The sequence below is a fragment of the Trichechus manatus genome, unplaced genomic scaffold (genome assembly GCF_000243295.1).
Source record: "Trichechus manatus latirostris isolate Lorelei unplaced genomic scaffold, TriManLat1.0 scaffold00011, whole genome shotgun sequence".
Lineage (NCBI taxonomy): Eukaryota > Metazoa > Chordata > Mammalia > Sirenia > Trichechidae > Trichechus > Trichechus manatus.
The window spans coordinates 28,678,384-28,691,099 of NW_004443947.1; the positions used below are offsets into that span (position 1 = coordinate 28,678,384).

Sequence of the window (12,716 nt, forward strand, 5' to 3'; positions counted from 1 at the left end):
GAGGAAGAAAGATGAAACATATTACAGTGCAAGATAAAACTTTATACTGGAATATACAGTCTAATTCCAAATTTTGCAGGGTGAATCACTAACATTTATTGAGATGCTGTTGTGTCGGGCAAGGTACAGACTTTGTTCTCATGTAATCACCACAGCAGCTCTGTATGGTGGACATTAGAGCTCCCATTCTGCAGATGAATAAACTGAGACTCGGAAAGGTTATCAAACCGGGTCTGTGGGTTCCAAAGCCCATGCTCTCTCCACTCGGCCAGGAGCTCCAGACAGCCCTGACTGTGGAGTCTGATCACCTGGATAGGAGGTCCGGTTTACCGCAGATGAGCTGGTCAAACTTGGGCAAGTAAACCACCTCATGGAGCTGCAGCTTCTTCCCCTCTGGTACCCACAGCACGTCTGGGAGACTCAAGTAAGAGGTTGTATGTGAAACCTTTTTGTAAATTATGAAACACTACATAAATGTGAGGAAATACTACAATTACTCTCTAAGTAAGGAAAAATTTATATTTCAATCAAAATTGCCACAAATGATAAAAGATGCTTTGGTTTTTTTAAAATCAAGCAAACAAATTAGAATCTGCCTAGCCAAGGACAGGATTGCCTGAAAAGTGTTGCCTTGAGTCATGGACATGGCTGCCTAATATGCTCACCTTCCTCTCTCTGCACAATCCATCTGGGAAAAGAGTCCCTGATGCTCCAGGATATTATTTTCTGGATTCCCAGGGTACATATGGTGAGTGGCAACGTTCATACTAACTCCTGCCATTAGCCAAGGTCTTGAAGAAATGGCAATAAAATCACCTGATTAAAAAATTGCATCTTCAAATATAACTCAGCTATAAAGAGAAATGAAGTTCTCACACATGTTACAAGATGGATGCACCTGGAAAACATTATGCTGAGTGAAATAAGTCAGTCCAAAGGGACAAATATGATATGATTCCACTTACATGAAATATCTACAACAGGCAAATGTAGAGAGAACAAAGTCTATTACAGGTTACCAAGGGCAGGAAGGGGAGGGAAAGGGGAGTCATTGCTTATGGGCCCTGAGCTTTTACGGTGATGGAAAAATCTAGAAACGAATAATGGTGATGGTTGCACAACATGATGAACATAATCAACGTCACTGAATTGCACGCGTAAAAAATGCTGAATTGGCAAGTGTTTCGTCATATATATTTCTACCGCAATAAAAAAAAAATTAAGTCTTCCAGAGCCTGTCGTCTGAGAAACACCCCATTTTCTCTGGAAAGTAAATGTTGACAACATCAGCTCGACAGGACAGTGCAAGCTAAGGGGTGAATCCCTAGGGCTGTGGCTCCCCCAGTTTGGCCAGATGAGGGAGAGGACCACAGCATCTGTAACTTGAAATGCTCCATGACAACACACTGCCGAGTAGTGCCTGATACCGATTCTGGGAGAGTCACAAATGCAGCCAGCAGAAAAAGAACAGAAGGGAAGACCACAGAGGGCAGTACAGGGGAGTGATTCACAGTTTAGGCACCGGGGCTAGGCAGAGCAGAGTTTGAAGCCCAGCCCTGTATTCCCTTGGATTCCCAGTTACATCATCTTGGGTATGCCTTTAGCCTTTCCAAGTCTTGGGTTTTGCCACTTATATTAGTTGAGATCGGAAGGTTCCATGTGATGGTTAAGAAGGTAATGCAGGGCAAGATGCCTGGCACACAGTTAGTGCTCAACAAATGCTGGTTATTATTATTCTTAATAATGTTTCCATTGCTTACTCTTTTCTTGATGGTTAGCCCAATGTTTTAATAATTCTGGTATAACTGTATGGCAAATCAGCTCTTTTCAAATGTATCCTTTCTTAATTTAAGCAGGTCCTTCCCCCTGCATTTTAAGTCACTACCATACAGACAAAACGCATGCCATATCTTTAGACTTTCCTGGACATCAGTTATTAGATCAACTCTATTCAGAGCTTTGTTTTAATCTGATTTGGTCATAACGTAATTTAAAAAAACCAATAGTAGTGGGTGCCTTTAACTGAGATAAAAATGAATAAAATACCAACCGCCTGCACTGCTACAGTGCTTTCCAGTTTTGGAAAGCTACTTTATGTCCATCACTTTACATGGTCACCTTTACATCAACACCCTAGGTTGTCAGAGCAGGAAGCACGAGCCCCACTGACAAATGGAGAAACTGAGCCTCAGGGAGTATGGAACATATCTAATGATGGCTGGTAAGCAGACTCAGAGCTGGTCTCCTGACTCCTTGTCCAGGCTCTTCAGAGAGAATTATCCACATAATTCCTGCACCACGCTCACTGTGACACTTCCCAACTCCCCAGTGAGATGAACTCCTCCAAAGACTAACTGGCCGAAGAAAACTTTAGCTGAAGCCAACTAAACTAATTCAACCTCATGGATGTGGTGCTGGCTCATTAGGCATCAACTATGCCCTCCAGACATGGGTTCAAATCCCATGTCTGCCTCTTTCTCACTGCATGACTATGGGCAGGTTATCCCACCTCTCTGAGGTACAGGTCCCTTCTCTGTCAAATGGGCCATGAAGGTTGATGTGGGGTTTCACTGAGAAAATGAGCCAAGTGTGGAGCGTGGACCTTGCTCCCAGCAGGAATGTAATAAATGTTGGCTCTTTTCACGACTACTGTTCACTTTAGTGGTAAAATATGGCATAAGGGGAGACATTTTCTATTACCCAACAAAGGGGGCAGGGAAAATTCCTATAGGCAGTGGATCTGGTGATGTGAGTGGAGAAAGGGGTCAGCTACCAGGGAAAGATGGAAGTCCTGGGAATCAGGGGAAAGCATGGTGGCAGATGGAGAGGGCATCAAGAGGAGGTCCAGACACCCCCGCTAACCACCAACACAGAACACACACACACGTACAAGCTCCACAGGACATGCCATGGACGGTTCTGCCCTCCGTACCTACGCGCTGAGCATCCCTCCTGATGGCCTCCTTGTTGTGCCAGTCCTTCAGCTTCTGCCCATGGCTCAAGGGAAGTTTCTTCTTCTGCTGATTGTGCGAGCCCTTAAAAAAAAAAAAAAAACAAAGACAAAACGTGAAAAAAAACAAACCAAACCTGTTGCCATCAAGTCGATTCTGACTCACAGCGACCCTACAGGTCAGAGGACAACTGCCCCACAGGGTTTCCAAGGAGTGGCTGGTGGATTTGAACTGCCGACCTTTTGGTTAGCAGCCGTATCTCTTAACCACTGTGCCACAGGGCTCCAGAAAAAAAAAGAGGAAAGGGGAAATAAATCTTAATAACACAGACTTAGAAATGACACTACCTGAGGGAGCCTCTTGTATTAATTGAACGTATTTGCTCATTTATTAACTCAGTGTACTCCATATACCTTGGTTAGTGCTACCACGTGCCAGCTAGGGGCTGTAAAGTCAGAAAGATGACAGGCGCACAGGGCCCACCTTCCTGGAACTCACAACCAGCAGGTGAGAAAAGAGATGGACAGACATCCTTTACCCAAAGGAAAAAGTGGTGAGTACAGTGCTGTCAGCAGAAATATAATGTGAGCCACAAATGCAAGCCACATGTGTAACTTAAAATTTTCTAGTATCCACATTAAAAATATGAAAATAAATAGGTGACGTTAGTTTTAAGAATATATTTAACCCAATATACACTATCTAAAATATCATTTCAACATGTAATCAATATAAAAAATTATTGAGGCTTTTTTTTTTTTTTTGGTAACCAGTCTTGGAAACCAGTGTCACACTTGTGACGGTACATCTCAGTTCGGACTAGCACACGTGGCTAGGGGCAATGTGCTGGACCGTGCTGGACAGGGCAGGGTAAGTGGCCCTTCCATGAGAGGCCCAGAGAAAGTGCTATGAGAGTTCCTTCCACCTGGAGAAGTGGAGAAAGCTTCCTGGAGACGAGTGCAGTGTGGCTGGGCCTCAGACAAGTGGAAATGGACGGCAGGCAGGTTGATCAGCCTGGGCAAAGGATGTTGGTGTGATGGAGAATGAGACTGGCAGAGTGGGTCTTGGTCTGAAGAAAAGGGGCACTAAGCACAAGGTAGAAAGTCAGGTCTTGGTCAAATCTGCAGTCCCAAGGGCCTGGGCCCAAACAGGGCAAACATTTGCCAAATGTACGTTGATTGTACAAGCAAGCAATCGAATGACTGAAAGAGAAAAAGAATATGCAGCAGCCACAAGGGAAGCAGGACACAGGCTAGATCTGAAGGGTTTACTGAGTGTTTAGGAGAGGTGAGCCCTCCTAGTAGGCCCATTAGGAAGTGATTTCCCTAATTAAAGGGGCAGCATTCCAGTGTCTGGGGACATCTGAAGGTGCCTGATGCTTTCCCCTGAACAACCGTCAAATCTGCAGACCTGCCCCCCACCCCCTCCTGCCTTCAGGCCCCAAGCTCAGTTACAGCCTTCCCAAGGTAACACCACCCCATAACGCTGTTTAAACATCTCCTGTGCTCACCTAAATGAAAACTGTTTTTTGGATCACCTTGCTCATTAAAAATTCTGCAGACTTATTGTTGCCACTGTGGCATGCAGAATCCAATAGTACCATCTCCTGTATAATTAACTATGAAGGCCCTGAATGTGCGACATGCTGAAGCATTAGTGCTAACAAGAAACCACCTGAATAAAATCATCCCTGTGCCTGTTTATTAAGTCTCTGGCTGATCCTTGTGTTAGCAGATTTTCCACAACGGCTCAATATCCTTACAACAGCTCTAATGATAATAACAATTCTTTGTATTCTCTTTCCTCCAGACCACTGTGAGTTGCAAGAAGAAAATTCTGAAAGTTGGTGTGCTAGATGTCTAGGTCAGAGAGGGAAAGAAAATAGCAGAGACACCGGCCATGTGCCTACAAACATTTGCCGGGTTCTCAGGAGTCACAGAGGCTGAACTGGAAGGTCCTTAAGGGACCATCTAATCAGTGCAGGGGAGTCCCTGGGTAGTGCGAATGGTTAACATGCTCAATAACAGAAAGACTGGAGGTTTGAGTCCACCCAGAGATGCCTCAGAAGAAAGACCTGGAGAGCTACTTCTAAAAAGTCCACAGCTTTGAACTGGTTCCTTCCGGTTTGACCCCCTGCGGAGAATTTGCATTTCCACCCCAGATGTACTGAATCAGAATCTACATTTTAACACGATCCCCAGGTGATTATAAGAATACATAAGAATCACCTGGGGATCTTGTTAAAATGTAGATTCTGATTCAGTACATCTGGGAGTGGAAAAGCAAATTCTCAGCAGGGAGTCCAACAGGACTGAACTGGTTTGAAGCCCTGAAAAAATTAGCCACTGAAAACTCTATAGAGCACAGTTCTACTCTGACACACGTGGGGTCACCATGAGTTGGAATCAACTCAACAAGCAACTGTTTTTTAATCAGTTTGGGGGTTTCAACTGTGTAGGGCTACAGTTCTGCAGGAGATACTTCAGGTGCTGACTTGAGAAGCGGGAGACTGAGAAAAGGGGCTTGCCTTCCACAACCTTCTTTAACCAGTGTAGCAAAGCATCTGCCTGTTTTATATACTGGGGATCCATGTGGGATTTCATTTGAAAAAAATTCCTCTGCTAAAAAAAAAATAATAATTGAAACTCCGAAACAAAAATACAAGGGAACCAAGTCCTAGGGAGAGTCAGGGACCCATCCAAGATAAAATTCTGCCTTTACAATGTTAGGGTTGAGCAGTCAAGGACTGCTCAGCTCCTCTTTCTCCAGCTCTGCCTCCAAATTCCTTTCACCTGTCTCCTCCCCAAAGATGGGGAATTTCAGTTGATTATTGTAGGAGACTGGTGGGACTGAAGAGGCTCCACAAACTCAGACTGCCTTAATGGCAGGCTCGAATCTAAAGCCATGATTCTCAAAGTGTGGTCCCCAAAACAGCAGCATCGGCACTACCTGCGAACTTGATAGAAATGCATATTCTTGGGAGCCCCAGACCTCCTGAAGCAGAAACTCTGGGTGTGAGCCCTGAGATCTGTGTTTTAACAAGTCCTTCAAGTGATCCTGATACACATAAGTTTGAGGGCTACTGGTTTAGAATGAAGGAGGTGATAATCATTCCTGCTCTGTGCTGGTCAGATCAAATCTGAGCTATTGTATCCGATATGGGGCAACATACTTGAGCAGATATTTATTATCAAAGGTCGCCAAAACCAGAGGCCTATGGTCACCTATCTGGCAGCTTTCTAGGTTTTGTTTTTTTGTTTTAATTGCCAGTGTGAAAAAATAGGGAGACTTCACATTAAAATCATCACGATTTTCAGCTTCTTTTGAAAACCTAAAAGATCTGGCAATATTGGACTGAGTTCTCTCAGTCCCCCAGCTGGCACTGAGTAGGCACTGAGTAACCACTGCCCTATTTGGACATGGCATGTCTCTCCAGTTCGCCGCAGTCCCCACCATTCCGAGGTACCTTTCACCAGGCTCTTATCTCTCATTTGTGCTACCTGCCTGGCCCTGGTGAGTCTGCAACACACTGGCATATAAAGGGATGTATCACGGATGGGGAATATCAGAAACTGTTGTGTGAGGACTAGGAAATGAGAACTCCTAATCCTAGATGGTGGTGCAGTGGTTAAGTGTTTGGCTGTTAACCAAAAGGTCGGCAGTGCGAATCCACCAGCCACTCCCTGGAAACTCTCTGGGGCAATTCTACTCTCTCTTATGGGGTCGCTGAGTCAGAATCGACTCGATGGCAATGTGTTTGTTTTTTTTTTTTTTTTAAATCCTAGATGGGAGCACAGGTGGCACAGTGGTTAAGCGCTCGGCTGCTAACCAAAACGTAGGCAGTTCAAACCCACCTGCTGCTCCTGGGAAACCCTATGGGACAGTTCTACTCTGTCCTATAGGGTCACTATGAGTCAGAATCAACTGGTGGCAACAGGCTGTTTAGTCCAAATGAGGACTAGGAGCCCAGGGGGAACACAGGAAGAGTGATCTTGTTCTCCGAGGTCCTGAGGCTGGAGTGAGTGCCAGTGACAGAAGTTATGGAATGATTAAGGGAGAAGAAATTCCAAAAGCTGAATTGGTTTTAGGATGAAACAGGATGACTAGGAAGATAGTAATTTGCCTGAATTAGGATGCTGACTGTTCTTCAGGATGTAAAGGAGGGGAACAAGTGTTGGGTTAGAGCTAGCGCTTCTTAAACTTTAATGTGCATTAGAATCACATGAAGATCTTGTTAAATGCAGATTCTGATACAGTAGGTCTGGGGTGGGGCCTGAGATTCCAAGCTCCCAGATGCTACAAGGGACATTTTGTGCGGCAAGGGTTAAAGAACCAGATGCCATCAAGTTAATTCTAACTCACAGCGACCCCATGTGTGTCAGAGTAGAACTGCACTCCATACGGTTTTCAGTGGGTGACTTTTCAGAAGTAGATCACCAGGTCTTTCTTTGGAGGTGCCTCTGGGCAGACTGGAACATCCAATCTTACAGTTAGCAGCCGAGTGTGTTAACCGTTTGCACCACCCAGGGACTCTGCAGCAAGGTTAGGCAAACTTTAAAGGACATTTCAAGCCTGAAAGGCACTGTTCCCTCCATAAACTTGTGAAAGTCTTCCTGCACTACTGGGAACAGGGAGCAGGGTTGAATCTCGCAGTCATGACCTCATAGAAGTAAGCTCTTTGAATTGTGTTCACAAAATGAAACAGTGAATTGCTGAACTGACAGGGTTGAGAACTAAGGTTTGAAAATTCTGAGAGTTTCACACCTACAGCTTCTATCCTCTCTACTGCCTCTGCCTTAATGATGAGCATACTTCCTTCCTTCCCTCCCTCCCAGGATCTGCAGAGATGACCTATACTGTTAGGTGGTCTCATTAGTCCTTTCATCTTCCTTAAACCACAAGGAGTTTCGAGCTTGCTGACATAAGGAGTTTTGAACATCTAAACACACAGCTGCTAGAGGGTCCTGGGACATCGAATTGCAGCTCAGAGACAATTGGTTCACTCCCTATCTTACAGGTGGGGAAACTGAGGCCTAAAGAGGTCAAGCTATCCAACCAAGGCCACACAAGCAGGCAAGAGGATAAGAGCCAAGTCCTTTGACTCTCACCATCAACTGGCATCTTCTCATCAAATCACCTTGATATAGGACTTAAATTTTACTACATACATTTAAAAGGTATCCAATAATAGGAGATAGGAGAAAACAAAACTGGTTTCAATCTTAAAATCAAAGATTATTCAGGGCCGAGAGGGCCCTCAGAATCCTATCCACAAACCTAAACAAAAATTGTGGTCAATTTCAGGTGGTTTAGGAGTCTCTGAGGGCTATCCACGGAGTCCCTAGAGGCAGTGCAGATTAAGAAACCCCAGACCGTGCAAACAACCCACAAATGTTTATTGGCATCCATTCTGTGCCAGGCACTGTGCTAGGCAGATGGATACATGTGTGTTAAGACAGACTCTGTATAGGCACTAAAATGGGGTTTACAGACACATCGGTCTCTCTGAAAGGGTGGTGCATGGGAGAACTGGGCCCTCACTATAGATGCAAACTCCTGGGTCCCACCCTGAGCCTACTAAATCAAATCTGGGAATATAAGCCCAGGAAGTTGTGTTTTTTAACCAATTCCCCATGTGATTCTGATTCATAATAAAATTGCAAAACCATTTGTCTAAATCCAGTTGCCTCATTTTACAAATATGGAATCTGGGCTTAAATTTGTAGAAAGGACTCACCCTAAATTCTATAGCTTGTTAGCCCCAAAGACCATACCAGAACCGGCTGCTCTCTCCCTGGTATACATAATCCATGAGCTTCTTAAAGGCAGGGGCATGTCTGTTCTGGCTCATCACTGCATTCCTAGGTCAATACCTGGCTCATCCTAGGCCCTCAATAAATATCAACTTAATGAATGAAAGAATGATTACTCATCAATAGGGTAAGTAGTCTAGTTTAATGACTCAGAGAATTCTGGTTCCAGAGTTGGATGAATCTAGGTTCCACTTACTGGGTACGCGGATCCCAGCCCAGTTTCCTCGACTGACAAGTAGGGAAAATAACAGAATAACTGTACCTACTCCTGGGTATTGTTGGAAGGAATGAATGAGCTAATTCATACAAAGCATTCAGCCAGCACCTGGCACAAAGTCAGTCCTCTCAGTAAAGGAGGAATACTATTAACACATTATTTCTAGAGAAAGTTATGAAAACAAGGTATGCTGCAGTGTTTGTGACGGCCATGTTTGGGGGACAGGGAAGGGCATGGGAATCTAATAATAAAACTGGGTCCTGCAGAGGCAACCTATTTAACACCTGATCCAATTCAACTGGCTATTGCTGATAAAAGGATTTAGAGAGTTTCCTAATTAACAGGAGGTCACATGCCCGTACGGAAATTCAGTGTTCTTCAGGAAAGGAAAAAGTTCTTACTTACGGTGGCATTCTACAACAGAAACAAATGTCTCAAGACTTTTAACAACAAGAAAGGTACAAACAATGCTTTTCAAGAGACGGCAATTCTTAAGCAATAACAATCACTTAATATTATGTAGAAAAGCATGTCTAGGTTTTCAATCCAGAGGTAATTTTAAGTTTATTCTATAGACTCAAAGATGTGTCTATAAAAACTATGATTCTGTCAGCATTCACCTTTCACTACTTTGCTTCCCCTCTGTTTGCAGATGTCCTCTTGCTACAGAAAGCGAAGGCGTTGGGAAGGAGCGTGGCAAGAGAAGTGAGGGAGAGTTTGCAGAGGAGGCTGGCAGAATTAATGTGGAAATCACATTAAACAATAAATTGGAAATGGATTTTGACTGGCTGCTCTAAATAACTGCTTCTGGTATCTGCGTGCTTTTACTTAACATCCCACTAAAAGAATCGATTAGTGTTCAAACAGTCACATACTCGTACACATAAATGGAATTTAATATTTTGTTTAATCACTATTTAGCTTGCCTGGCACCCTTTGTGGGGAGGGAAGAATGGTGGTGAAGCAAGCCAACTGTATTCTGCAAAAGAAGAAAGATTTGTTAAAGTGCACCCTCTAATCCCAAGACTGCAGACTCGGCAAAGCCAGCTCAGCAAGGACACTCGCATCTCTGGGTGAACTAGCTTGTGCCTTCAGAATAATGGGAGAAGGGCTGTGTGCTCTAAAGCGGCAATGTTGGAAGGAAAACTGGGCAGGTTATCTGCTTCATCCAGGGTCTGACTACAGACCAGATTCTGAGGCAAGTTTTAGGATGGCTCCCACCCCCTCCTTTCAACTAGCACCTATAAAAGTGCTAGAATGATTTTGCTTTGAGGGTTAAATGACTCTATATAATTCCAAACATTTGTTTACCTGCTAAGTAGATTATTTTAATAACCTTCAAACACACACATACACACACCCCAAAGCATCCTCTTCAAAATTACTGTCAAGGCATCTAGGTCAATTGGCATAACAAAGTTTATTAAGAAAATGTTCTGCATCCTACTTTGGTGAGTGGTGTTTGGGGTCTTAAAAGCTTGCAAGTGGCCATCTAAGATGCATCAATTGGTCCCATCTACCTGAAGTAAAGAAGAATGAAGAACACCAAAGACACAAGGAAAGTATTAGCCCAAGAGACAGAAAGGGCCACACAAACCAGAGACTTCATCAGCCTGAGACCAGAAGAACTAGATGGTGCCTGGCTACCACCAATGACTGCCCTGACAGGGAACACAACAGAGATTCCCTGATGGAGCAGGAGAAAGGTGGGGTGCAGAACTCAAATTCTAGTAAGAAGACCAGACTTAACGGTCTGACTGAGACCAGAGGAACCCCAGAAAGCATGGCCCCCAGATTCTCTATCAGCCCAGAACTAAAACAGTTTCCAAGGCCAACTCTTCAGACAGGGGTTGGACTGGAGTGTGGGACATAAAGTGATACTTGTGAGGAGTGTGCCTCTTAGCTCAAGTAGATACAAGAGACTAAACGGACAGCTTCTCTTTGGAGGTGAGATGGGAAGGCAGAGAGGATTAGGAGCTGGTTGAATGGACAAGGGGAATCGGGTGGAAATGAGGAGTGTGCTGTCACAGTATGGGGAGAGCAATTAGGGTCACATAACAATGTATGTATAAATTTTTGTATGGGAGACTAACTTGAAATGTAAACTTCATTTAAACTACAACAATTAAAAAAAAAATTACTGTCAAGGTTATATTCCAAAAAGCATAAAGTTACTTTAAGCAAGGGAGTTTGGACAGTTGGTTAAATGGACTCTGAGGACATGAGTTTTGAGGACACAGCTGGGTTGTATTTATTTAGTCCACAAAGGATTATCGAGGGCCTGCTATGTCCAAAAAACTGTAGAGGAGACAAAGATGAAAACAGTCCCTGGCCTCAACAAATAGCACGGATCTCAGACAAGTACAGAAGGAAAACAACAAATAAAAAACCACAATGCTGTAACATAAGAGCATTGAAGTCACAGATAGGAGCCACTGTTGCAAAAGGCTAATCCTTGAAAGTTGTACAAATAAATGCTATAAACATTTACAAGAGCCAAAGACTAAATTCTCCCTGGAATAATCAGGGTAGGCTTCCTGTAGAAGCAAAATCCTTGAGAGGAGTCTGAAAGGATGGGTAGGATTTTGACTGGTAGCACTGGGTAGGGGGTGGGAGGTGGGGCTTGAGCTCAAAGGAAAGCATGTACAAAGAAATGGAAGGCCCTATTCACTAAATGGCAAGGAGCCTGGTTTGGCTGGAGTGATTGGGTGCAAAAGATAGTCAAGAGGAATGAGACCAGGAAGAGAGTCTGGACCAGAATCGGAGGGCCTTGTATTTGAGCTGTTTGGCAGCTGGGAGCCACAGAAGGTCTTTTAGCAAGTAAGGAGGTAAAGCAGAGCTCCAGAAATAAATATCTTACTACCTATTCACTTTCAATTAATATCAGAATCTTCCTCTTCCTGTGAGAGATGCAGGGAGAAAGACGACTTTGTTTTCATTCAGAGGAAATGCTCCCTACTTGTAGGCTGAGGATCATTCTTACTCCACGCAAGAGGGAAGTCACTGGCCAGCCCACACGCAGGACTTAACAAGGCTCACCTGACCCCAGCTCCATGCAGTAGGCTGCTGTTTTGAGAAAACCTACCTTTCACTAAAACCAGGACCAAGTTGTATGAGAAAAACAATCAAACCTAAAAGGTACTGTTTATGAATGGAAGGGGACACTACAACCCTGCAGACACGAGAGTCACTGAGTCTGCTGAGCCCACATCATGCCTGTCCTGCTGCTCCACCCAGCAATCAGGCCATGCCAATTTTCCCTGCTCTATTAACTCCATTGCCTCAATACCAGGATGTTGGAATCTGAAATCTGGACAGGGTCCCAGTCTCTAAGAGGGCAAGGTCAGCCACAGACAGAAGCTATTGTTTAAAAAGGCTTATCCTGGGCTTCCAAGAGCAGAACCATACTACCTACCCAGTCCACCCTTTGTTTTCTGTACATACTCTAGAAAAGGTCATTTGCTATTTAGGGTGTTAAAAGCTTATTAAAAGACTTTTTAAAAAGCAAAGAAGAAAAAAAAAAAAAAAGCCAAGATTTTTTTGGAATGTCTATTATCTAAAGGGCAAATGGAACCTTCAGTAACTTTCCATTTCACTCTAAAAGAACAACTGCAACTTATACCATTTTCTTCAGAGGAAGTTCCCAAATGTTTTTTCACTGGGAAAACAAAAAAAACCCTGATTAGTAATGTTCATGTAGGCCATCCGCCCACCCATCCATCCATCCATCCACCC

General features: G+C 44.0%; 1 protein-coding gene across 2 annotated transcripts in view; it reads right to left on the reverse strand.

Annotated features, from left to right (window-relative positions):
• The window catches only part of GALNT10 (polypeptide N-acetylgalactosaminyltransferase 10), a 279,243-nt gene that overhangs the window by 153,100 nt on the left and 113,427 nt on the right, over positions 1 to 12,716 (reverse strand). The window contains exon 2 of one of the 2 annotated variants that reach the window (XM_004371277.2): positions 2,933 to 3,035. In XM_004371277.2, the coding sequence (XP_004371334.1) occupies positions 2,933 to 3,035 (103 nt within the window). Of the gene's footprint in view, positions 1 to 2,932; positions 3,036 to 12,716 lie in introns of those variants that run through there. The other variant, XM_023726591.1, reaches the window with a different exon arrangement.